Here is a 27,800-nt window from a genome sequence, read left to right on the forward strand (position 1 = left end):
ATGACGGATTCTGTTGTCGTGGAGGGATATGTCAAATTCAGAGATGGAAAAAAGGTCTTTATCATGAAAACATTTTCTGACGCGCACTGTAGAACTGCTTCAGCGCACCTTTTATTCGTGCTTACAAAAAGTTTCTCTCTACTTTTGTGTCTTCCACAGTGGAAAACTAGGTGGGTCGTGCTTCGCAAGCCGTCGCCTGTAGCAGGTAACATCAGAGACGTTTTGCTGGAAAAGCGTCGGTCACTTTTACACACTTTACTTTGTTTTATAACTCTGGTAATTTAATGCTGTTCAAATGTCAAGCTTCTGTGTTCTCTAACTTTTGCGCGTGGCGTAAACAAATCAATGCGCATGCAGGCTGCGCCACAGTGGAGGGAGATAGTAGACTGAGTTGAATACTGCAGATGCTATTCTGCTGCTGCATGCCATGAAATAAATATTTTCCTATTGCAAGGACCCCCCCTGCTCCGACAGGGCCTGGTCTCATGTTCTCATTCAGAACTTAGGCCCAGTCCGCAAAGCTGATGTGTTCAAGACTGCCAGTCCAGGACTTGCTGTATTTTTAGATGCAAGTTCAATTGGTTTATAAAGTGAGGTCCAAGTGAAGTAAACTGACTTTTAAAGGTTCCTTAATTTAAACAGAAATTGAAATAATGGGACAGTGACTGCATCCTATTTTCAATATGTCATTCAGTCACAGCAGATTTTTCAGCATTTGTCTTTACCTTAGCTAAATTGGTTCTTAATCAATTGGTTGGTTTTATGATTTTAATACACTCAATGTCTCATATTGTGAATCCTAGTTAAGTGAACTCGGTGAACCTCACTGAAGGTTGTTCCTTGAAATACATCTACAATATGTCTTGAGGCATTGCCTTGAGAGAAATGGCCTTTCGTTCTCCTACATTGTGTTTGATGATTACTCAACTGGGGTTGAAAGTGATGAAGTCCATATTGAGTTACACTGGGTCACTGTAAATCTTGGTTTCTTTGAACGTCTGGTGGTGCGACACTGTAACATGCTCCACAGGTTACACTGAAGTTGTGTGCTGCTCTTCTTCAAACCTTTGATGTCGGTGTTATCACAGCTGTCTATGCTCATGCCACAGTTATGTGTATGAGGTGTGTGTGTGTGTGTCTGTGAGGGAGGGGGAGAGAGAGAGACACACACACACACACACACACACACACCCACCCACACACACACACACAGAGTCTTGTTTTGTCAGTTGACACTGATTGTTCGAAGGTGCCAAAAGACTAGAGGACACTAATGCGGCTACTGTGTGTCAGAATAAATCTTATAAGCAGTCAAGACAGTATAACTTGGGAAATAAATGTTGGATTCCTTCTATAATTTTGCAATTAAGTCAAGGGAATTGTTATGACTACAAACTACACAACTATAATGTTTGATTGTATCAGTGTAGCGACAGATATGAAGCTCAGGCAGCATAATGACATGCTGCGATTTTCTGCCATAGTGTAAATTGATTTTCTCTTACAGTGAGAGAGGAGTGGAATCTGCGTTGCTTTCAGAAACAGGCCAGAGCCGTTTCCGTCTTGAAAACATTCGAGTGATTGCACACTCTTGTTCAAAAGCTCTTATGCTGCTCTCATCTCTCCACTCTTATTGTCAGTTGGACTTTTTTCATAGTTACTACAAAGAGACCGTACACCGAACGGCCCATTCTTGTAGTTCCAGTGTAGCTCCGTCTTTATCTGCTATTCCACACATCCAGTTTCTATGCAAAGACACAGGAAAAAATGCTGAACGTCCTTTCTGTAGCATTCCAATTCAAAGCATTTGAAAGCTGCATTTTTCTGCTTCTGCTCTCCTCTCCTCTGTCCGCACCCTGACTCCCGCAGACTGCCTTGTGCTGCTGGTTTTTAAAGACAAGTCGGACAAAGCCCAGGGCCACAGGGAGAGGGCCAGCGTCACCTTGGAGGACATCTGCGGGCTGGAGACGGGACAGTGGTACGAGGGCGTGGGCTACACTCTGGCCGTCCTCTGCCTGAACCAGGCCGCTGTGCTGGGCTTTGACAGCAAAGAGGCCCTGCTGGCGTGGGACATCCGCATTCGATACAGCCTGGGAGAAGGTGAGGAGTTCACTGTTCACTGCTAGTTCACTAGTTCACTGTCCTGTCAGCACTGTTTCACTGTTCTGGCACAAAGCTTCAGTGTGTTTTTCAGCGTTATTGCAATATTTTTGTACATGTGTTGCATGTGGATCACGTCATTACTGTGGCATTTCAGTATTATTTAAATGTTGCAATGTTCCTACACGCATGTCTTTTTTTTTTTCTTCAATAGACAAACATTTACACTTGCCCATGAATGTAGTCAGCCATGTTGTCCAAGCTCCACACCTTCTTGCATAAAAAACAAACAACTTTTAAAGAAACGTCACAGACAGCAATTTTCACAAAATAGTACAATTTTACCTCAAAATACTCTAATTACAGCACTTTTGCAACAAGCAAATTCAGTCTTTGAATTTTACTCCAGTCAAACAAAGAAAATGTTGTAAATTGCCTTGTAATTTGCCCAAAAGCTATGAAAAAGTGTTTTTTAGGCACAGTAATCACAGAAAACTGCTGGAATATATAGAAGGATTTTTATTATTATTTGATGATGGTGCTATTTTGACTTGGGGAGGAGGGTGCAACTTGTTGCTGACTCACTTGGAAAGTTTTCATTGGGGTTACAGATACTCTGAAACGGTGTTGGCCTTGTAGGTATTTGCAGTAAACGTAACACTTACAAACATGTGAGCGGTGTGAGGATTTCTGCCTTCTAGCTAGGGCTGGGCAATATATCAATATTATATCGATACAAGATATCGTCTTAGATTTTGTTGTCTTTTCCTGGTTTTAAAGGCTGCATTACAGTAAAGTGATGTCATTTTCTGAACTTACCAGACTGTTCTAGCTGTTCTATTATTTGCCTTTACCCACTTAGTCATTATATCCACATTACTGATGATTATTTATCAAAAATCTCATTGTGTAAATATTTTGTGAAAGCACCAATAGTCATCCCTACAATATTGTCGCAATATCGATATCGAGGTATTTGGTCAAAAATATTGTGATATTTGATTTTGTCCATATCGCCCAGCCCTACTTCTAGCGTCCAAATGGAATACTGGCAAAGAACGGCTGCTTGTCCTTACAACAGTCAGGTATCCAAAATATCAACGGCAATAATAAAAGTTGAAAACAGCACACATTTGATGAAGATATAGGCTGGGCACAGGACAGTACAAGGGTCTATAAATTATAGGAATTATAGAATTTTAACTATTTTCGACTTTCTTCCACCCATGCCTGTATCACTGACCGGGCATGCAGGGCACATGCCCCAGGGCCCCAGACCACCAGGGGCCCCAAAATATTATAAGTCCCGTGTCATTTCACAAATTTCAATTGAAATGTGCAGTCAGGCAGGACCCTGACAGATATAGGCCCCTAGGCCACAGTTTATGATTATGGGGGCCCAAGTCACAGTCTCTAATGACATTTCTTTTAATGCAGAGGCCCCAATCACAATTATTAAACTGCCACCTATTGCTTGTATGTTTATGAGCAATGCATTTAGTGAGTATCATCCAGCTAAGATGCAGAGCACTAATTATATACTGGGGGGGCAGGGGGGTCTAGGTACGGACAGTCAAATCTTTTCAATAAATTTCAACATTCAACTGTTTTTTTTGGTCCTTCATTCTCGCCACCTATCACCTCGCCTCCTTAAAGCCACAACCTGCAATCCAAATGTAAACAAAGGGAAGCCCCAACACCTAAAACTAGGAACTAAAGCTTGCCTTGGGGGTGGACAAATGTTATCACTCTCAAATTGAATGAGTGAGCTCTAGATAGAAGGAATGGCAGTTTGTAATAGCTAAATCTGAGTTTCAGATTACTTTGAACCTGTAGAAGGTTTACGTTGTTTGTGCGTACTGAGAGGTGGGGGGCCCAATAGCTTCCACCTGACCTGACGTCAAATAATCAAATGCTGATTTAGAGCAGAGCAACCAATAGTCAGTGATGGACACTGTGTATTCAGTTTGGAAAACTGTACTAAAAATCCCTAATAACACATAGCCCACCCTGTACATGCATTCTGGTTTGACTCTCTATCCTGTGCTGTTCCTCTTTTGTAAGTGAGTTTAATGAACTAATAGAAACGCTGTTTGGCTGCTCAGCTGCTGGCTTCAGTCCAGCTGAATTTTAAAGCGGCTACTAATCACAGTGTTAAGGGAGCTGGTGGTGTGGAGTGGGACATGGTGTAATAGACAACAAGTTGCAGTTGTGCCTCTCTGTTCGGCGTGGGTGTGTGTGTATGTGTGTGTGTGCTTGTGTGGATAAGAGAAGTAAAGAGAGAGCTAGAGTGTGTGTTTGTGTGGGCGTGCACATGCTCGCCTGGTCCTGATGGTAACACCACAGAGTGGAGTGCGGCCAGCGCCTGCAGAAATGTCACCTGCCAGCCTGTGGGCTGAGGGCCACCGTGTGTAGCGCCTCTGTTGTGATCTGTGACACCATATGAATCTTTCTCAAACTGAGTGATGACACGACGCCGCAGGCCGACATTTTCTCATCGTCGGCTCCATCAATCTCACCTGGCAAAGTTTATTCACCGTGGTATCAGTCACTGATGTGAGCGTAGGTGCCGCTGCTGAGGAACTCTGCACACTTTTTGAACAAAACTCCCATCAGAGACACTCGGTTTCAGGGCATGTGTGTGGGCATCGCCACTGACTCACACACACACACCCACACACACCCACACACACACACACACACACAGACCAGAGATGTGTGTCCGCAAGCACACACACAGTCAATGCTCACTCTTAATTTGTTGTTCATCTTCTGGGCCCTGACCGGCTCTCCTCTTTTGCTGCTTATTAGCAAAAATATTGACTTAATTCCACAGATGTTTGTGACAGGCTTTGATTGATTGCGTTGGGCTTTAGATCTGAGCCCGTTACGTTCAGAGCTCAGCTCACTGATCTCATTCTGTGTGCAGCTGTTTTTCCTGCCTTTTACTGCTGAAATAAATCAAATCCACACTGAAGTAATCATCTCATGATGAAATAGTTTTTTCTATCCCTTTTTAAAACATAACTCTGGCCATTTTCAACCTGGACCCTATTTTCCAATCTTTTTCCATCATACCGATCAATTCTGACCAAAACTACTACTTCATTACAGAGCTACTTGTGTCTTGCTTGCCTGGGTGCGTGTGTGTCCAACACAGTACTAACAGGCCAATGGACACTTGAAAAATTATCCACAAAAGCACTCAAAGCATGTAATTTTCAACACATTCATTGCCCACTCTGTAATGAGAGTAAAAAGTTAAAGGTACAGTTTGGATGCTGCCTTGGGCGTTGCTTGTAACACTTCCTTGTTAACTCTTTGCCAGCTGGCTGCCTGTCTACATGCTGTCGCTGTGTGAAGTAGTTCAAAACTCATTACAGAGTTGGCATCAATGTGTTGAAAAATATATGTTTTGGGTGCTTTTGGGACTAGGACTGTATTGGAGAGCTGCACACTCAGGCAAGCAAGATGTAAGCAGCTTCATAGTGAAGCAGTTGTCTAGATTTTGGTCAGAATTGATTGGCATGATGGAAAATGATGGGAAAATAGGGTCCATGTGAAAATGTCTTCAGCTATGCTTTAAGTTCTAAGTTGCTTCTAAAGCTGTTGTTGTTGCATTCATAGAGAAGAATTTGATTTCCCATAATTTCCATGAAGTCAGTGATGTAAGTTGCTTTTTGCTGCCTTTCTTCAGTGTTTTTCCAATTTGTTTTTTCCCTCAGTTCACAGATTTAGTGTTGGAGTCTTACCAGGGACCAAGTTGGAGAGTGGACCTGCAACTCTTCATCTGTGCAACAACTTGCTGGCTCTAGCCAGGGACGTCCCCCCTGTTATTATTGGCCATTGGAACCTTCCGGACCTGCGCAGATATGGGCCTGTCCCAAATGGATTTGTGTTCGAGGGGGGAACACGATGTGGTTACTGTAAGTTTATAGCTGCTTCTATTGTCATTTTTATGCTAAATCCGGATGCTTAGTTATGGTAAAGATAGTAGTTTAGCTGTCGTGTGGCTCTGTAAAATGACATTTTGTGCTTAGCAGATGGTTCCTCTGAACATAAAGTTAATTGGTTGTTAGGCTGCAACTGAATCACTCACATAAACATGAACACTTGTATTTGTGAAGCATGGGAAACCAAGGAAACTATAAAAATCAATCTATTATCTCTAAATGCTCTAAAATTAAGACGTATTGGACGTATAGGCAATTCAGCTTTATTTATGTAGTACTTTAAAAACACCAGTGTGTACCAAAGTGCTTTAGAAAACAGGAAATAAAGGGAGGCAGAGCATGGAACATCAACAGCAAAATGAAGACATATGGGAGATAAGAATGTGGTTAAAAGCATGAAATAAGACAAACGGAGCATAAAAAAACAAGTCAGACAGTGAAAAGACAACGAATAAAAATAGGTTTTAAAAATTTAGACTGATTTGGCTGATCCGATGCTTTGGGTTCAGTCTCAGTGAAGCCACAGCTGACGGCCTATCACCCACATAGTTTCTAACCACAAATATGTTATCTTAAAGACATTATTTGGTCGTCTTGGACATTATTTGTGGACACTAGGTAAACATGGGTAGGCGTTTTGAGTGTTGGTTTGGAGTCATGCAGCAACAGCTGGTGGGGATGTTCTGATATAGGTTCAGTATTGATTCACTTTGATTACCTAAGACCATGAAACATCTTGCTAGATCTTTCATTTAGCCACAGTCTTGTAAACGGATCCCAAACAACGTCTGGCTTTCGGCTGTAGGGCAATGATCCTATAACAAAGGGAGGTGCAGACAGGATTTAACCTATTGATTTGGCAAAGATTGGAGTCACATGTAGCCTAATTTCTTTAGGCGATGTAGACTCACTTAACAAACCAAGGAACCTCTAGTGCAGTGTGAATGTTTAGGCCAGCAGTGCTGTTATGAACAAGCTCTAGTCTCTCATAGCTCATCACATGAAGAATGTGTCTCGAGTCAAATTGGGTCGCATTATTGGTGGCTAATAGCTCATTAAATCGTAAGAGACTATATGAGCCGTGTTTTCCTTCTGTCTTTCTCTAACGGACCAAATAATAACTGGCCATGATCCATTTGTAACATTAATTCGACAGTGTGAAAAGAAAATGTGAAAGAGAGGCTCCTTCCCAAGACCTCATTTCCCAGTACAGTAACATAATGTGCAACTTTCAATCAAAGAGATGCCCTTAAACTAATTAGAAGCTATAATCAGTCAGTGGTAATTTGTATGTTGGATCAATACAAAACCAGCAGATGGATGCTCATCCGTTAAAAGCGGCTCAAGTGAGTTGAGGCAGGATTTGGGAGATTAGGGAAATTTAAAGAAATTGAAGAAGTATTTATGTTGTTTGTATAAATCTAATCCAACTGACCAAGTTGGAGTTTTTATTGTATTAGGATGCATTGCCTTAATTTTGCCTATGGGGTCAGTAACAATGAAATAAGATAGACTGGACCTGACCCTCTTTCTAGTTGAAGTAATAGTAGGACTATAAAAACAGTCTGCAGAAATAATGTGTTGGCCAATCTGTCTGGAGAACTTGAGAACTTGGTGGGAATAAGCCACAATTCATCGTCCTTCGGGCGGGTTTGGATGATCGACTCCTAAGTCATAACTGCTGAGTAATAACTGCTTGAGGGCAACAAATTTTGATCACATTGTTGTCCATAACATAAGGTTCATGAATAATTGATCAAGTATTGATAAGTGAATGTGATTTATAGAAAGACTTAACCAAGAATACATTAAAAAACCATTCAGCAGCCCGTGTTAAATCTCTGTTGCACTCTGGATGCCCATGTGTAAGATAATCACTTTAAGTTATACTGTGCTGAATACAGTCTCATGGTGAAGCTGCTTTGATTATTTAGCCATTAAGTACAATAAATATTGTTCCTTCCTTATGATTCATTTCATCCCTGGGATTTTCTTATGAATACGTGAGGGTGAGTTTGGCGTTTGGTGGATTTAAATCACTATGCCATCATCGATATTTTGCTCTAGAGCTGATTCCTGTGTGTGAAGCTCCCAGTGCCAACTGGCATCTCTCAGTACAGAGAACATTAGCGTCAACATTAGGATTAAAGGGTTGAACTGAGTCGCTGGATGTGTTTTTCTCTCTCCTCTCGTACATCTGGTCTCCCTCAGGCAGACGCATTAAGAAGATGCTGAATGGCGTTTTATGAAACAAAAAATGAGCCTTCAGATGTGTGGTTTTTTTTTAATCCTTGCCAGAAGTGCGAGCATCTACATGTGCAGATGTCGCTAAGAGACTGTAGGATTTTCATTAGGTCCTTGTTGAACTGCTTATGTCTGGAAAGCCTGTGGAAATAACCTTTTTATATGGCGCTGCTCCTGCTGCAGCTGCACGGGAAGATTGCTTTTTTTATCCACTTCACATTTCTCTACAAATCAAATAGGTTGTGGAAGTGTTTTGGTAGCTAGTAGAAGATTCATTTGGATTTCCCTTGTTTCCTGATAAGGTAATGCGTGTAAATTTTCAACATTAGTGTTTGTTTCAAGTTTTTCATATTGTTTGTTGCACTTCTTCTTTGTGAGTGGGCATAATCCTTTGTTGTGGATGTAACGATCAGGTAACGATACATAGTAGGCCTTGCTAAGTGTAAGACAGTTGTAACGTTAGTTGATTTGCCAAGACGCTTACAGCTGGCAAGCATGTAACTAGCACCAAGCTATTTCTCACTTGTTAATGTTTATAGCGTTTTGTCCTCTCAAGCTTGGTAGATTGGGCCTGTGATAGCATCTGCTTCATGACAAAAAACACCCTATTGGAGCAAATTACTCCCTCTGTGGAGGACTTGGATCACCCCCGCTGCAACCAGAATTCAACATTATGTGCTACTCCAAATGAAGTTGTTTTTGACAAACACAAGTTATCCCCAAGCTTAACAGTCAGAACTGTGTGTATGCCTGCGATAAGGTGTATTGCAGTTTACATCTTGGAATAGACATGAAACCATTAAAGGCGAGACGAGTGTGTGTCAACACCTGGAAGGGACAGAGACGGGACAGAGACAGGCACGCGAGGAACGCCAGATAGTCGACGACATCAGAGCATAACGGATACATGATGACCCCGCTGGAAACATGAGACTTAAGAATGCGATGTGTGATTTATTTAGCTCAATTAAATCTTCAGCAAGAGATAGACATAGACATAATATCAAGAAGGGCACACATCCCTTTCAATTTCATGTAAAAAAGAAATGCAAAAAAAACCTGGAAGTGTGTGTAGGTGATATCTATACATGAAGGCACATCTGAATGTTTGTGTGTGTGTTGAAGGGCGTGCATTCCTGGGATATGTAATCTCGGCACAGTTTATCCACAGCAGATGGAGAAGTGGGGTGCCGGTGTTGTGTGCTGAACTTCTCACTTCTGGCTAATGCAGCTGTAAAACAGTGAGGCGGCTTTGTCGGCTGTTTTGTCCGCAGCATTCTTTATGGTTTTAGTTTTTCAATTAGGCCGGGCACAAATACCTTCCATAGGAAAATCAATGTAAACGCACAGCATTGACTACAGTATTTTAAGGAGGAAATGCGATCAGTAACCAAGGTGTGATGGAGAGGAGAGAAAATGTCTTGGGGCTTTTTGGAGTGTCTAGTAGCGGGAATGTACTGATGTATGTTCAAATGACACACTTTGATCTTCCATGATGTAATGAAACCTCCACTCATTCCCTCAAATACCACATAAAGAATTCACAGAGACGCACAGCTTTTCGGTTGCGAATAAATAAGACAGGGCCCTGCCGCATGAACGTGTCAGAGTGACTTTGGAGCACTCAGCACTTTCATCTCCAAGTATTGGTGTCACTTAATGGCTGCTTGGATGACTGTCAGACGCTACCGATACTGGGTAAAAATAAAAAAGGTCAACCTTGACTGTCATTGCCTCGCCGCAAAGATTTGAGTTAATTTACACTCCCCACTTACTGAATCACAAGGTAAAGCTCTGTTACTTTGTATGGGTGTTGTTGTTTTTATCACTGCAGCAAGAGAAACCATAAGGGAGCACTTGGGTTGTTTTGTTCCTACATAGCATCTTTATTGTGTCATAAACTGGAGCGAGCTCTCCCACCTGTTATTTTTATTTTTTTGTATCCTCAAGCTTCAGTCACTTCAAGAGCAGCTGATGCTAAATCACTCGCTATCCAAATCGTGAGATGAGTAGATGTGCTTCCTCACAAAAACAACTGCCAAAGCAAAAACAAGTGCGGAAATTCTCATTGAGACTCAAACTCAAATAATGTTTGTGCCAGAGGAGAGAATGAGATGAGATGCTTCTTCATAAGAGCCGAATCATGAGATTGCTAACTGGGACATACATCTTCAGACTCGGTTGGTGCGGACGTCTGAGTGGACGTAGCTGGTGACCTTTGACCCCGCTCATGGCCAGGGGAGCGTTTGGAATGTGATTGAGGTCAGCCTTGACATGGGTGGTCTTCAGGAACAGCGCTTCCTTGGTGACACCCTGCTCGGCTTCTCAGTGATGGACAGCAGGTTGGGTGCTTAGAGCGAGGTCAAGAGGCCGCCGGGGGGCGTGGCCATTGACCCCTGCACCTTTATATCACCGTATGATGACACTCTAAATTGAAAAGAAATGCGAAAGGGAAGTCGTAAATCATGAATGAGATTTTTGGTTGTAAATATTCAATGAACTCTTAATAACTAGGGTCATTATAGTATGTATAGTATCTTTTCATATCTTTCAAATTGTATACATTGAAATGCTACTAATTCCAGCATATTTGGTCTGGCAGAGGACGTTTGAATGCTGGAGAAAATAACAGTCAAGACCAGAAGGGACACTAATAAACTCTGTTTCCTACAGGGGCCGGTGTTTTTTTCCTCACATCTACAGAGAGCGAGCAGATCAGCTTTCTGTTCGACTGCATCGTCAGAGGCATCTCCCCCACCAGAGGCCCTTTTGGACTGCGGCCAGTTCTGCCGGGTCAGTACCAGAGGTGTTTAATGCTGCTTAGCTAGGAGGGACTGGAAAACCAACTGACCCCAAGAAATCTATACAGACCAGGGCGGGGGGCAAATTAGCTGTAAGACATACTATGTTAAAGGAGGAAAGTGGATGTCCATGTGATCTCCTGAAGTTAATCATGCTTATTTGGCTGATTATTAGCCGCACTATTGCCTGGCAGTGTGAGCAAACACTTAACTGAGCACTTGCCGTCTTAATTGAAGCAAATGTTGCTGTAGTCCCATGCTACCAGGGGCTTTATCATAGCTGTTAGGTGCCTCACTCCATGTGCTGCCTTCCTAGAATCCAACCATTTTTGGGCTTGATGCAGAATGAGCCAGAGGATTCAGGCATGGATGGATGTGCTTTGATGCTAATTTGAATTATGACTGACAGCTGTTTTATTTGTAATTGGGTTATCCTCTGAAACTCACTTTAATTTTAGTCGATGAAATTTGCCAACCCCTGACGTAAGTGTGCTATGGTGAATGTGTATGTTAGGGTCACCTTAAACATATGTAAGAGGATAACCACCGCACTAACTTTTATTATAGCAGCAAATTCAATTATCTTCTATCTATAGTCTAGAGTAGAACGCTACTGGTGTTCGAGGTGGAGAATGGGCTGCGCCAGAGTCCCAGCCAGGATTTTTTTATTATTGCAAGATTATCTGGTTAGATTTCAGTTTGCCACAGAAATTTAGATTTTCAGCCAAAAACGCATGCACAAATGTGTTAAATGATTGACTTAGGTAAACAACGTGATCTCAGCAAAGTTTTGTACTACTGAAAAATATTTGAAAACACAAACATGATAAAATAGGCTTGGAAAGATTCTTAAAATATTTTTTTTTTTAAAAAGTGGTACAGTATAATGCAGTATTTTGTGACAGAGAGGTGTGCTTTTACCTTGAGCGACAAGTCCTGGCATGTCCATCCTCAGTTCTCCTGCTCCTCCTATTCTACTGCCTCCCATAGTGCCAACCTGAAAGTATCTAGTTAGTGTTTTGGTTAAGGTTTCTTTAGCCAGTGCATAGCTTGTTTCAGTAATATAAAATTACATGTCTCTTTTTTTTTAAGTTTAAAAGTGTCGTCATCAACTAGAAAATCACACACAACACTGAAAAATAAAATAAGCTGTGACTTATTTTACACATGGAACAATGTAACACGTACATATAACCGTCTGTCCCATAGAAACTTACAGGAGGATTTGTCCTGGTGACTCAACATGCCGAGGCGCATACCATGTACTCACAATATTGTCGGTTTGAATCTGGCTCACACCCTAATTCCCTCTCATTTTCCCATCTTCCCTGTCACTCTCTGCTATATACTGCCTAATAAAGCAGAAATACTCTAAAAAATAATCTGAGAAAAAAAGAAACATACAGGCCATTCTTCTATTTCTGTTTTTCCGATAACACGTTTCTGGATGCTAGGCCAAATGTTACTAAAACCGATTAAAACATTATTTGTTCTTCTGCTGTCCACTTTAACGCTTTCTATTTTCCACACTTTAAGTTTTCAAATTTTAATCATCCAGTCTGCCAGCTAATAGGAAATGTGGAGCGGGCAGCTGTGGGGCTTGTGGGTATTCTTGTTTTCACACATCTCCCTACCCAATCGCAGGTTGAGCTCATACTCCTATTATTGTTGTGCGTAGTAGAATAAATAGCAGGGAGGATGTCAGGGGGAGAGCGACGGGTCAAAGTCACAGTTCACACAAGCAGAGCAGCCAAACCCCCCTAATCACTCTGGGCATGTGTGTAACCTCATCCACAGGATTCCACCGACCCCCGCCCGCCTCTTAAGCCCGACCCCGCTTCATACTCGGTCACCCAGTGCTCCACTCTCCCCTCCCCTCCCCTTTCTCTCATTTTCCCCCCTCTCTCTCTCTGTGTCCTCTTCACAGCCCGTAATTGTCTCTCTATCTCTCTCTCTTTTCTTGCTCGCTGTTGCTCCTCACCGCCCTTGTGCCTCTCTCTCTCTCTCTAACTCTCTCTCTCTCTCTCTCTCACTCTCTCTCCATGTCCTACACAGTGTTCCTGACTAAATCTCTCCCATCTCTCTATTCGTCTCTGTTTTGATTAATTGCTTGCTCGTATGTTCTCTGGCCCACTTATCTGTTTGTCACCCTTGCTTGTTGTGCTCCCACCTCGCGCTCCCTCTCTCTCTCTCTCTCTCTCTCTCTCTCTCTCTCTCCACCTCTCTATCTTTTTTCCCTGTCTCTCTCTGCCTCTCACTCTCTCAGTCTCAAGTATACCAACTTTATTCACACAGGCGGCCATTTTGCACTGGCATTATGTTCGGGGTGGAAACTCTACCTGATAAATTGGTATATATAAATCCAGCAATTTTGGGACTAACAACTACGACTTACTTGCTACTAAACTACCTAGGCTAGATTCCAGTAGTAGCTACATTGGGCCAACATTATCTTAAATTATGAACTTAACCCTCCAGATTGTTAAAATCCATTCATCCATTGTTACAATCCATTCTTAAGAGCCATTAGACCAACAGTTATCAAATTTGCTAGCAATCTTGGGAACAACAACTACAATTGACTGCTTGAAGCAGGGAAGTTAGCTAGCTTACTTGCTAGTTAGCTAAGCTATAACCCTCCAGATTCTAAAGATCCAGTTCTTTCACATATTTTTCAGATGTATGTGATATTCATCTTGGTACATAACAGTAGCTGGGCTGTACTTGCTCTTCTGGGTTTCCCACCCCGAATGTGACATAAATTCAAAATGGCCACAGAGGGAATGAGGTCTATTAACAACATAACCAACACTCTGCATTGCGTGCAAGGGGACATTGGTGACATGAGACTCCAAGCAGTCCTCAGATGGTTTGTCCTAATTGATTACTTTATATTTGAGGAAGCTATTTACTGTAGATCAATGTGCTAAATGTAGGAAGCAATCTTAACAGTTGTTTTGTACATTTGGCACATTACTGTTGGAGGCCTGGATAGATCAAAAATCAATGCAATGTTACAGTTGACCTTGGTGGTCCAAGGTACATTAGATCCTCACACAGTACCAACAGTCTTTAGCCACCAGTGCAGTGTGCGTACCACTGGGCCCACGTGGCAGCGCTATTAATAAACACTGTAGTGTTGCACAAACACTGCAAGGTGTTCCCCTGTGTGACCCCTTCCTCTGCCCCTCCAGAGGCCTGCTACACTCTCCCTCACAGTCGGGGCAACATAACAGCACACACCACTCCCACTGCCCGAGGATTTGTTGTTTTCTCAATGATGCCTTGTTATTAATCTTAAACGTCTTAAACGCACTGGCATCTTTTCACTGACATCTCCATCTTTCACCGTGTCTCAGGCGGATGTTCCGCACAGTAGTTTGCGTGCCACAAAAAGACGAGAGCCTTGTGGTTACAGCGTCCGTTTATGTATCTCTGGAGTAGCTGGATGTGTTTTCACAGCTGCGCCTGTGTCACCGCGGTACAAAATGCTCAGCTGCGTCACATTTGATCCCACGTCTCAGTGACGATAGCAAGACACACTAAGCTAACCCCGTCACTAATTAGCTCTATGATTTACCGCCCTGGACCAATAGATTCAAACAGAATGTCAATAGCAGCGGGAAGTGTTGCCAGTAAAAGATGTGTCAGGATGAGCTTCTAATATAGTTGCCAGTTATGAATCAACACTGCATAGGATATTTCTCCATTGATGTTTGAAGTCCCTATAAATTACTGCATCTTTGGTGTTCCATTGCCATTGTGGGTGTGGTTGTGTTATGAATGCTCTCTCTGACAGACCCCAATGCCAGTCAGGCGTATTCGGAGGAGAGGGTGAACCATGAGGCCCAGGAGCTGGAGAAGCGACTGAGCATGCTCTCTCACCGGAGCAGCACAGGTACATAGTCAAAGTAGCAGAAGACTGTCTTTACAAAGTAAATCGTGCAAAAGCAACTAAAAGTGTGTGCATTTCACAAATCTTCCTGACTCACACACATACTATATTGGATTTGCAAACATGTCTCTGCTCTTAATTAATCCACAGCACCCATTGGGACATGTACTGTAGTGAGCCTTCTTCCCACAAATAACTGTTAAAAAATGATACATAGCCTTTTAATAATGCTGCAGTTTGATTTAAATTAAGTTTGCAAATTTGACATTATTTATGCTGGTGATTTATTGTGCTTATTATGTGGTGAATACCAGCGGGAGAAGTGGCTGAGGAACAACAGGCATAATGATGTTATAATGCTTTGATGCTTTATTGATGAAAGAAATGTTTTCATTAAAGTTGTAAGAAATGTTGATTAAATTCATCAAAGTTTTATTAAGTGTTTATTAACTTGTCCTCGGCAGCCTCGTCCACCTACTGCCCGTCCGCTGGGGGAGACGACCGCAGCATGTCGGGGTCTTCGGACACCTCAGACACCAGCCAATCAGACTGCAGTATTGGCAGCCGGATGGCCATTTGGACTGAGCCGGCCGTTGGCTCCAACCCCTCTGAGAGCATTGGCCAGTCGGGGGCTAAAGTGGCACTACAGAGCATAGAGAAGCTCTCAGTCAACCAGGGAGGAGGAAGCCGCCCCGCTGCCAAGGCCCCTCGGCAGCTTCAGGAGATTGGCCGCCAGAGCTCATCGGACAGCGGCATTGCCACTGCCAGCCATTCCTCTTATTCTGGAAGTTTCTCCTCCTACACAGGCAGCCTGGATATCGCCCCTGCGGAGGAATATGGGTCTGTATTCAGCTTGCCTCCTCACTTGGCTCTAGACCTCAGCCCTTGTACCTGCCCCCCTGTTCCGGGACACGAGTACCAAGTGCCCACATCACTTAGGTACCTCTATGACTCTCCCAGAAGTCTAATACAGGAGGGAAGTGGGGCTGCCAAAGACAGTGACCCCTCCACCCCAACTAAGGATGCTCCCGCCCCTTCAAGCCTCACAACAGAATCATCACAGGGTGATGAAAGCAGTGCCACTGTTTCTGGGGGTCACTTGGACACTGCTGAAAGACAGCCAACTGCCGAACACTCACAAGGCCCCTCAGAGGAGAGTAAGAAAGTCAAGGTGGCGGCCTCTAATGACAGTCAACATCCGGACTCCTGTCAGATCTGCAGCTCTCTCTCATCTGTATCCAAAACCATCGTGACCATCTGTTCAGCCTGCGGTGGATTTAAGGTACAGTGAAATATCTTGTTGTGCTCCGTCTAAGCGTTTGCTCTTTGTTTTCAGCCTGTTGCTTTTGCTTGTTAATGTTGCATGCCAATTACGCTGACTGAATTCTTAGTGATTTTCTTTTTGCCTCTCTTTTTGTTTCAACAAACCCTGTTACCAGAAACTGTTTCGCCATGAGAAATGAGAGAAATGAACACAGTGCTTTTCATAAAGTCAGTTCCATTATTGCTGGCTTTCTCTCTGCCTCTTAACTCTGTTGAAAAAAAAGACGTCTGTCTCTTTCAAACGGTCTCCTAACGGCGCTCTCTGCAAAAGTGCTGTTGTATAACTCATCGTCATAGCAGCTTGTGTGAGCAGGCCTTATCATCACTGTATCATCTGTTCTGTTGCGTGCTGTCAATATGACCTTTGTGGTATCGTGCAGGGCGATTTTGATGCTGCTTTGCGTTTTGTGTCAGAACAACTAACAATCCCACGGCCCATCTGTCTAGCGAGTTGGGCATTCAGCAGCCAATTGAGGTTGACACTGTCATTTCACCCAGCGAAATTAGACCTTGAGAGTTGTGAGTGACTTGCAGCTTTTCTCTCCTTTTTTACACCTCTACCCTCTGTTTATTGTGGTATTGTTCCTGAATATCCAATGGCTTACAAGTGCGCTTACGACTTTTTAGCTTGAGTAGTGTTCTCCTTTTTTATGAGAAATACTCAAACACAACAAGGCATCTACTTCTGGCATAACAGGAATAATAGTTCATTATCATGTAAAGCCCAAAATACATGTCATCCAAGTGTACAGTTTAACCGCTATTATAAACACACAACATAAAATCGTAACAGCTTTATTTCTGAGCTCCTAGTTTGTAGCTGTCTTGGTTTTCTGAAGCGTTGGTGCTTTTCTCCTTTGGCTGGTGATCATGGGGTCGGTTTAGAGTTCTTCTTGTTCAGAGCTTGATTGTTTTTTTTCCCGTTGTCTGGTCTTGATATGTTGCCACAGCTCAAGAGAGGCTTGTTTGATTTTGGAATAAATCAATTTCAGCTGTTGGATTTTGAGATAAATCCAATTTGGCTGTGATCTGCAGCGTTACATCATTTGATCAGTTTCATACTGATGCATTTTTACTGAGATCTTCATATACTTTGACTTAGATCAAAGTCCACTGTTTAAATACTTGTGTTAATACTCTTGTGTTTTAAGTCACGAGAACTCTGAACATGTTGAGCTTGATCTATAATTTCTATTAAGTTGGAAAATCCCATGATTTGAGCATTCAGATGAAAAGTTTATTGGAGCTCATTTAATATCACTTCATGTCACTTCATTGAATATTCTAAACATAGAGCTCCACCTACTGGTAGTGCATTTATGAATGAATGAATGCAAGTTTAATCACCTTTATTGCTCTTAGACACATATTTATTCTCTCTGTCTCACTCCTCTCCTTAGAACATTAAATTAAACATGAGAATTATTACTGGCCAGAAGCTGGTGGAGCAGGCATGAAGAGTGTAGGAGGGCATTTATCAGTCTCAGCAGCAGAATCCAACTGTTTATTGTTCACATTTAAAGGACGACTTCAGTCAAAAACATACAGTATATGTCCTTTGGAATCACTTAATATATACAGTATATTAATACGTAAAGTCTGTGTTTTATCATAATTAATCCCATTAATGCAATATGTGACAGTGATGTCATCGGTCCCAAACAGGTTCAGATCTGGCTGGTTAGACAGAAAGTGTGTATGGGGGATAAACCTACATGCAAAAGCAAAGCAGAACAGAGCGATATGCCTTGTGTGATGCAGGCAATCATCTGCCAGTGAATTTGACATTCACAGTATTAAAATATAAATTAAGAAAATTTGAAAATATATAAAGAAACTAAGCCCTCCACTGTGGGGAGCTTTTAAAACTCCCAGAATTAAAAAAAAAACAAAAAAAACCCAAAAAAAACATTCAAGTGCCTGGCCATGAGGCTGTTTATTATTACTGTTATTTATAGTACAAATCATCCAATTAAGTCTGTTTGCATAAATAATCAATACATTTCTTTTGTTTATCCTCTCACAGGGGACACCATACAGCCCTGCTAGTGGCTCAGTGATACCTGCCATACCAGGTAAGTCTAATCAACAGAAATGTGGATTATGCACACTGCACGCACTTATTCTTGCAAGCATGAACCGATTTTATGCATGACTGATTTGCTACAGCAGACACATTTTGCAGATTTGATTGTGTGTAATATCCAAGAGACATGTGCAGTTAGACTGTAGGGCAGAACCCAACGTATGATCGAGAGTTTTGCCTCCAGAACATCACATTTTCAATCCAGCAGATCAAAGCGTTGACAAATCGCCATGCAGACCCGTCACTTCCAGTGAATACAATAAGATGTTTGCAGTAAAGAAAATTATGGAGAGTGATGCCTCTCCTGGCCCGGAAAACAGCCATAGCTCAGAGAAGTCAACGGTGAAGAAGAACGAGGAGACGCCTCTGCCAAAGAAAGGAAGAGAAAAATTAGCCAGCCTCTTAGCTGATCTCTTAGGCTATCCGAGCGCAGATAGGGAGCCGGAGGCAAAGACGAACAGACTGAACCTGTATGAGTCGATGAGCTCCGCATTTGGAAGTGAACTCAGATCCACACCAGCTGGTACCTGCGCTCCGTCACACGATCCGAACCCACAGCGAGACAACAGATCTGTCATTTACGAAAACTGTTTGAAGTGCAGAGGGGAGCGCTGCCACCCGCCTCCACGGGTCACGCCTGCACAAACCCACCGCGGCAGCAACAGCTCCACTTTACACATCGGCGAGAGGAGCTGTGCTGTGCCTTCTGGGCCGCGCCTGAAGAGAAGTGTAGAAGAAGAAGCAGCTGCTAATGAGCCGCACTATCAAGTTCATGGATCACGGGCCGTGGATGGGAAGTGTGAATACGAAGACATGAACGGTCATACGGTGACTGGTGAAGGTAAGAGGCCTCTTCGCTAAACCTCCTCTTCAACTGAACTCACTGATAACAAACAAAGCCTCTGCATGGCCTTTTGGTGTTTCCCTTTCCTCTCAACTCTGCATCCTTTGAAATGGATCATCTCTTTGTTTCTGTCCTCTTCTCTTTGACGTTGATAAAAAAAAAGGACTTACCTAGTGGATTCTTTTGTTTCTTGAACCATTTTTTTTCTCTTTTTTTTCACTATTTTTCTCTCTGCAATCTGTGATGTTTCCTCTTTTTTTCTGTTTCTTATGTTTGTGCAATTGAGCATTTTTTAGGGTTGGGAAAAAAATTTACTGCAAGTCATGGAATCAAAGTAGAAATGATATACAGGATCTCTACATTATTTAACTGAGTATCAGTGATAACAGAGAAACCCTTTTTTTCAGTTTCAGTGTTTAGATTGGGTTTTACTTACACTGGAAATGACATGATGGCCACTAAACTGTCTGCTGTGTCTTCTACCTCTTTATCAATACACAATAAGTGATGTAACTATCACTTGTGCCATTAACCATGATTATTACAGAACTTATCCCCACCAAGCACCAGACAGTAAAGTGATGCTATTTCCAGTTCTGTAATATTTTGTGGTATTGTGATGAATCTGTCCCTGTCATTTACTCAATTGTTCCCTTCCTTGGATTTGCAGGGATTCATGCGTTTATACCAAGACACACTTTGGCTTCCTTGGTTCACTGAATGGATTAAAATAAAAGCATTTTCTTCACTGGCTGCTGGCACAGAAATAAGAGTTTATCAGAGCTTTATTTCCTATATCTAAAGCACACTGTATTTCGCTTTACCACCAGACAAAAGGCCAAATAGTAAAGAGGAAAGACGCAAAGTTGATCCTGCTTATGAGATCATGGAGAGCCGGGCAGCGGAGAAGAACTCTGAGGTAGGCCAATCCAAAAAAAAAACCTCTAATCCGCTTTACACTATCAAGTGCTCACACATTTTGACTGTACAACACTTTGGGGTCTGAGTTGAGCTGAAACAATTATGGAAAACCTGTGATAGCTTGGGAATTCCTATTTATAGGGATTATGAAGACTTAATATTAATAACAGCTCATATAGTTTTTGCAAGCAGCTCGCATGCAACAGCCGTAAGCGTAATATCTGTAATACAACAATGTAAAATTAGTTGTTCGCTCAGCATTTCTTAGTTCTGATAACTTCTTGTTCAGTGACTTTAAACATGAGCGGATTGGAATAAGCAGTTGTGAATGTCAGTAATGTGTGTGTGATGTTCACATGCTGTGTGATGAGCTGAAGTCACAGCATCACGGTACATACATTCCTTAAAGTCTAGTCCCTCGGCATAAGTACAGTACACCCTGATAACGTTATATTTTTGAGTTATATGTGGGAGTGTGATGAGACTCATTCTGCTCCAAGGCAGCCGTTCACAGCTGCAGCGCTGAATGGATTGTGTAAGAGCTTATACTTTCAGGAACTCTTTATCTAGGAGTCGGACAAGATCATAATGGCGGACGCTTTCGAAAGTCAACAAATTCATGAGACCTGTGGACATGAATATTGAGAATTGATGCTATTGAGAAATCAAGGGTTGAAGCGGTTGCAAATTTTTTTGAACCACCTCAATCACATGAAAAGCAGTGAAATAGTTAGACTACTTGTCAGTTCAGTTGATATTCATGCAGATATCAGCTTTCATGTGTTACGCTCATAGTTTCCCATTGGTTCTGGTTCACGGTTCTGGTCCCATGTAGATTTATCCCTCTGTTTGGCATGCATAGCAAGCATTGACCTCTTTCTGGTCCCTGCTCCTCTTAGTGAGTGTTATGAGACTGAGAGCAGTACGGATGCACTCCTCCACCAATAGCTGTGCTTATAGTGCCAGTCTATAACCAGAGATCATGGGGCACAATTTGAAAGCCTTTATAATGACGAGGCAGTGCAGACGATGTTTCCACTGAAGTAAGACAAGACAAGGCTCTGTGCTTTCAGTAAACCCCAAATATCAGCCTCTGTCTGAAAATAGTGCTGACGTGTCCAGTGAGCTGTTGCTGGGAAAAAAAAAAGTCATCATCACACATCTTATGTAATGAACTTCTGCATTGGGTATAGTCACTCACTGCAGATTGTAATCAACAGTACTTACTGTATATCTTGCAGACAGAAGAGAAAAGCAAGTATGAGCTAATGGGCAGCTGTGGTCACCAGAGGCTCCTCCATGAGACTGAAGGTGAGTGCATTCACTAATCCACCCACCCTCCGCAACACAGAGTTTGAAGGGAGCCAAGCAATCAAAACAACCAAGTGGTTTTCGGTATGAGTTCTCTAGTGCTGCCAAGCCGGTCAAACACACAGAAAGTTTGCCTCTGGGTGAACTAATGGATTCCATCATTTTTCTCAATGGACCGTTTGATATTTTGTTAAGTGCTTTGAACAACTTCAGCTGTGTCTCCTTACTCCTTACAACGCCCAGGACACGCCCTCTGGAAAGTGAATTATTTTGATGAGTCAGCAGCCTGAATCAACATAACCGCTGTAACCTGTTGCTTGGTGTGGGTGAAATAAAGTGAATAAATAAAATGAAATGAGGCTCATTCAGTGTCTGAAATAACAGACTGGCACTAGGCGTAAAGGCCAAGAAACAGACGGCCGCCACGTGAACAGTGTTTATCTGACTTCAGTGCTAAGGGACTGTGACTGACAGAAAGCTGTTTACTTCTACATAGCACCTACAGTACAACATAGTGAATGACATAACATCTGATGTATTCAAATCCACTAGTGTTTCATTGTTAAAAACATGTTAATTTATGTGTTGTGTTATTGGCAGAACTGAATCACATATGAACCTGTAAAGCACATATGAGTCACAGAATGCTTTGTTGCTGCTAATGTCATTTAGAAAACAGGCTTGAGTTCAGAGACCTCTCCTCATCATCACCTATATTAGGCTCACTGCATGTATAGAACATTTCTGCAGCTGCATTTTATGTAACTCCATAAACTTGAGTTACATAAGAACCGATTGTGTCGAGAGAAAACACACACACACACACAGATAGGTAAACAGAGAGTGCAGTGATGTGCGACAGGATACCTGCCCTGATGTGAGGTGAGAGGACAGTTGTCAGGGGAGGTTTGGCCACTTAGGTGTCCCACACCGTGAAACATGCCCTCAGTCTAATGCACACCTGCTGTAGAAAGTCCCAGCGGCTGTCACAGTGTGGCACCAAACCCATCAGTCATTTTCATTTAGCTACACACATGGCCTCGGTTCCCATGTCATCGTTCCCATCGTCCTACAGCGGCAGACGTGCAGGAGGCCAAGTCCACTGTTTTAAGTTTAATTCAGATTAAAACAGCTGTAGGTCTTGATTTCACAAAATGATGCAGAAATGTTTGCTGGGACTGTTTGAGCTGTTAAATTGTGCCAGTGGTTCTCAACCATTTTGGCTTGTGACCCCTTAAATTGAAGCGATTTCTATGATTCTATTATCTATTCTATGATTACTTTTCTTATCCCATAAATCATCTCCCAATCCTCCAAAATTATCGCATGACCCCCATGTTGAGAACCACTGCCTTAGTCCATCTACAGGTCATGGGCCAAGGTATCCACTCCTGCAGCAGCTTACTTGCTCACACTTTTCAAACACGCATTTCCCAAACCTCAACCTATTGCCCTCTTAGATGTGTCTCAGATGTGCTCATAACTTGAGCACAGTGATTGCTCCCTTGGGTTCAATCCGGCATGTTTTCACCTCCATAATACAGCTAAATGTCAGCCTGCTGCAATAATATCTGGGAGGTAGAAATCCGACTTGGAACATGCCGCTCCCTGGAGACGCCGCTGCCATCAGACTTGTGTTTTTCTGCAAAACCAGTTGACATTCCCAAGTCCAGGTCACTAAGCTTGGCCAGGTATTGCCTCTAACACCTCCCCTCGAGGTTTCACAGAGTGCATCCCCCCCCCCCCCGCCCCAGCCGGGCTCACAGTATAGCGATGACTAAAGCGCTCCCCCGGCCTCAGAGCTGCGGGCAGACCCACTGTCGTAATAGCAGCCATTACAAAACACCGCACTACTGCGAGGGCTGCTTGGTGTCTGATCAATTAGGTATCAAGCCTCTCAGACGCTGCCAGAGGCTGCGCCCACTGAGAGTCTGCCGGTGTCTAATGGCTTCTCAGTGATTGTGTGAGCGTCCCTTGGGCTTGATGCTTCTGAGCAGCGGGTAATGGCTACTGGTGCCACTTAGGAAGAATGAGTCAATAGCAGGTGAAAATATTTTGTCCCCAAATGTTATGTATCACCCAGGTTCTGCATATTATTCACAGTGCTATATCTACATGATACTGTAATTACAACATATCTGTAGCAATACAGAGATATATGAAACCATGCCAGGGGTTAAAGATGTATAGTTAATCCAAAATGTCACTACGAAATCTAAAATGGTCTTATATGTTCTAAAGATTTCTGTTTTATTTATATTCCTCTATGTTTACCAATAGATGCCTATCATGATGAATCTCTTCTAGAGAGAGCTTCATTACAATGTGTTTGTTTCTAGTTGAGACGGCCCTCAGCTGTGTGCGATAAACTGACCTAGAAAGATGAACGGCGTATGGAAGCGCTTCTTGTTGTCTTTATTTTTTACTGCCGTTGGGGAGGTCTGAAGCACGACAGCAGATCCAGGTTTAAAATCTAGATATTCTGTTTAATCGTCAAACAGCAGTTGTTAAAGCAGATATTCACAGGCACATGATGTGTATTTATACTACACATCATGTATTTTAAATATATATTATGTGTATTTTGGTGTTCGTGTGCGTTTGTTTGTTGGTTTGTTTTCTGTGAAACACTTTTTGCAAGGCGCCGTGCTTAGGGGAGTTACACCATGCACTCTTTAACCTTCAGTAAAAATGGCAGTAGAACAAAGTTTTTACGGTACAAACACTAAGAAGTAACTGTATGGACAGTAAGACTCCCACCAAGCACCAAATGCCGGTAAAATCTGGATAAATCAATAAGGGTCACCTACCATGGTGGCTGGTATCTCTTTGAGACGATAACATTTGAAAGCCTCAGTTATAAACAGTCTTTGGTCTTTGCCTGTACTCAAACTTTGACCCTGCAAAACAGAGTTCAGTATTTTGAAGTCTGTTTTGAGCCATCCATTTGTTTGTAATCCAACTGTTTGTAATCGGAGACAAAGCATATCTTGCTTTTCACCCATCTCTACTCACAGGGGAGAACAAAAAAATATTCAAATTATGCAAATTCCTCAGATATCCTAAGTGTGTTTTGCCTCCGTGTTTTTTTGAAGGTCTTAGCTATCTTTGCTGGCATTGCAGATAAAGGTTTCAAAAACTGTTGAAGGTTACATGTCATGTGGCTGAGATATGCACATATTTTATCCAGGTTTTGCCACACTGTATAAATAAGACATGGAGGTCAGTGGCACTCACCCAGCCAGCAATGAATTTGTCTCTTTGCTTCTTTACCCTCGGTAGCTTTTAGGTTTATGACAGGTAAAGCTCTTTGGGGCCTTCCCGTTGTCACTGGACACCATCTAGGAATGAGGATAAATCACCTGGTCAAAGCACTTTAGGCAGCGCCGTGGATGTAATTTGCGTGTTTGACAGGAAAGGCTCTTCTGTTAAAGCGGCTTGAGCTGACGTTTCTTTCTAGTTTCAGTTCACACCTATTCTCCGCTGACTGCACCATTTGATCAATTGCCTAGATTCTTGAAGCATTACCTGTTATCGTCCCTAATGTAATACCCCCCAGCATCTGTTCTTGCACAAATGCATATGCTTTCAACAGATGTTTACTCATTTGCATTGCAGCTATGTTTGTGTCACATTTTGTTGCACTATCTTTGTTGCAAATGTTGGGAAAATGCATCAGCTTATTTGGAGTTTATTTGCTAGGTTTTTCCTGATGTTTTCCAGGTAGGAACATTTATTCAGTGAATCAGATTTACAGTAAAAAATATGTTTGAGGCACTGGATCCATACATTGAACTCTGCACACAGTTTGCAGCAGTGTGAATGCTGGTGTAAGTAAGTAAGATTTGTACTGCCCATAGCACAAAGTAACCATAATATATCTGCAGGGGATTGATAATGTTGTTGATCAATACCAGTGACTCAATAATTACAACTTAATGCCCCTTTACAAGGTATATGTGGCAGATGAAGAAACCTCGCCCTCAAACTTATGATGGACATCAGCTGTCCCCCTGAGCTTAATTAACATGGTGTTACTGCTGCCTTGGCAGGGCCAGTGTTTGTGTTCCCACCAGAGGTGCCAGTTCCTGACAGGCCTCGGGGTGAAGGTGTGACCTACGTGAATATCCCCATTAGTCCCACGTCCAAGAAGCAGCTCAACTACATGGAGCTGGAGCTGCAGGAGCCGGGGTCCGGCATCCGAGGGACCGTCACGCATCTCCCAGCACAGAGTAAGGACACATCCGAGCCCGTCTGTGGAAATGATCTCTGAAATGAGAAGTGCTGATATCGGACCAGTTTGCCTCTAAAGCCCCAGTGATCTGCTCTTGATCACTATGCCTACTGTAGAACTTCCAATAAAGGTCCAGGCCTTAATTTACCTCAACAAAAGACAGGCCTTTATTAGAGACTGGTCATTATTTCTTTTGGCAGTCCACAGTAGCCGTTATACCTAAAATGATAGTTTACTGGTATAGGCAGCTGTTGTCTACTACTACTACTACTACTACTGAATATCTGGCAGAAATAGTCATGCAAAACAGTTAACTACTCTATTGATTTATTATTGGTAACAAACCAGTAGGCTACTAGATCATACTGGGGGTTATGCATGATTGGAGTGAGTGAAACTATGTTGTCTTTAAAAACTTTACTGGATGTAAACACCCAAACTATTTCCAGGTTTTGAATTTTGAAATGATTGAAACCAAAGTGAAATCACCCCAACTGTGCCCCATGTGCTCTTGTCTTTTTTCATACTCAAAATGCACAGGGCTTTCCCGATTGTGTTGTTTTATAGTTTATATACTATCTGTATACAGCATAGAGAAGGAGAAGCAACCTTTAAGTGTTAAATGTTCTGTTCATATGCTGTACAGAGAGAGAGAGAGGAGTGAAACTGACCTGAACTAAAGTAGGGTATCAATATCAAGCCAGGACAAAAAGAGGCTGGAGATACATGACTGCTCTGTAATTCTATTTTACTTAGTCTGAGTTAAGGTAATTGTTCCTAAACGATTGAGCTGATTTGCTCTCGTCTCACTAAAAGACAGCTGAGTCCTTGTCATCAGAGACGCAATAGTGGGGTGTAATTGCCAGAGAAGTCGGCTATTAGCATTATTACCCTCAGGAATATGAGGACCGCTTTAGCTTTGACATGAGAGAGGTTAATATCTAATGTCAGCAATAGAGTTCACATCCCGGCATGCGCCATCATTAATCTGTCACCCGGGAGGAGGGATGTCCCATCTTTGTCACTGAAAGGGAGTCACAGGGCATTCACATCACAGCTGTGAATTCACTGGCTGTAATGGGATCATCCTCCAGGGTGTGTGCGTGCGTGCGTTGTGAGGAGGTGGTGTTGGTTTCCTACACTTTATGAGACTGGAGAATACATAACTCAAGCGGTTCCTGATGCTGAATCTCATCACGTCTTCACAGCTCACAGACAATAATGTAGTGATATGCGTTTCAGTGTTGCACAAGTGAGGTCATTCTCCTGCTGCGATTAAACCTTGACATCTTGTTTGTTTGATTTTCACACAAGGCAGGATGAGAAACGGTAATGGTTAATGGTAGCAATGTGCACAACTCACTTGCATATATTGAGCAATCATGTTGCCATTCAGGGCAGAGATCCTTTCAGTTTGAACTCTGTCACACTTCAGAGGAACGAGCACAAATGTTGTCATGCCAGTTTGGCTGGGTCTATCTTCATCAAATATTCTGGATGCTTTTTGAGATGATTCAGCATCGTTTTTGTGGAGCCATCGTATGACAACTCTGCTCCACATACCTTACACAAGGCATTCTTGACATTTGCCCATGTTGGGCTTTTGAGTGGCTTTGAGAATGACATAATTGTGAGCAAAAGCAGCTATCAGAGGCTGAGTACAAAACTACAGAGAGCGAGCTTGGAGGATTTTTTTAAATGACAACATAAGTCTACGGCCATAGAACTCACTCAGTTTGAGCACTAAATTATTTTTATAACGTCTCAAGATTTGGAAAAAAATGTTAATCGCCAAATTGACCCGGTTAATGGAGGATCTGTGTTGTGTCTCGACAGGGAAGAGCTCCACCAAGTACGCCCAGATTGACATCACCGCCACAGAGACGGCCCACAAAGTTGGCACACAGCATGCTATGGGTCGGGAGGAAGGCCTGCACACTCTGGAGCTGAGGAGAAAGGGAGTGCCACAGTGACTTCTTCATCACTGAGCTGTTCATCCCAGCAGGACTTCTCCTGGCCCATACCAGACTACGACACAAAATCTGCCAGAATCACGGCTCTCCTGGGGCTTTTTCAGCTGCCACTGTT

At 42.6% G+C, this 27,800-nt stretch overlaps 1 protein-coding gene across 1 annotated transcript; it reads left to right on the forward strand.

The window, feature by feature from the left end:
* On the forward strand, positions 1-27,685 carry LOC139657822 (protein Dok-7-like). Its single transcript, XM_071535749.1, has 13 exons — positions 1-54; positions 160-205; positions 1,870-2,100; positions 5,826-6,026; positions 10,971-11,090; positions 14,898-14,996; positions 15,458-16,275; positions 18,343-18,391; positions 18,836-19,243; positions 20,077-20,165; positions 21,409-21,478; positions 25,531-25,688; positions 27,554-27,685. The coding sequence occupies exons 1-13, from the start codon at positions 1-3 to the stop codon at positions 27,683-27,685; spliced, it is 2,475 nt and encodes an 824-aa protein (XP_071391850.1).
* Positions 27,686-27,800: the final 115 nt, after the last annotated feature.

The sequence above is a fragment of the Centroberyx affinis genome, unplaced genomic scaffold (assembly GCF_046629955.1).
Source record: "Centroberyx affinis isolate AG114_WGS23_722 - 3 ecotype Tasmania unplaced genomic scaffold, CSIRO-AGI_Caff_v1 ptg002764l_1, whole genome shotgun sequence".
Lineage (NCBI taxonomy): Eukaryota > Metazoa > Chordata > Actinopteri > Beryciformes > Berycidae > Centroberyx > Centroberyx affinis.

What these genes read in the sequence shown, in the direction of transcription:
- LOC139657822 (XM_071535749.1), top strand. Translation starts at nt 1, where the DNA reads ATGACGGATTCTGTTGTCGTGGAGGGATATGTCAAATTCAGAGATGGA. An exon ending in CTCTCACCGGAGCAGCACAG is followed by an intron (nt 14,997 to 15,457) that starts GTACATAGTCAA and finishes TGTCCTCGGCAG; the next exon opens with CCTCGTCCACCTACTGCCCG. An exon ending in CAGCCTGCGGTGGATTTAAG is followed by an intron (nt 16,276 to 18,342) that starts GTACAGTGAAAT and finishes ATCCTCTCACAG; the next exon opens with GGGACACCATACAGCCCTGC.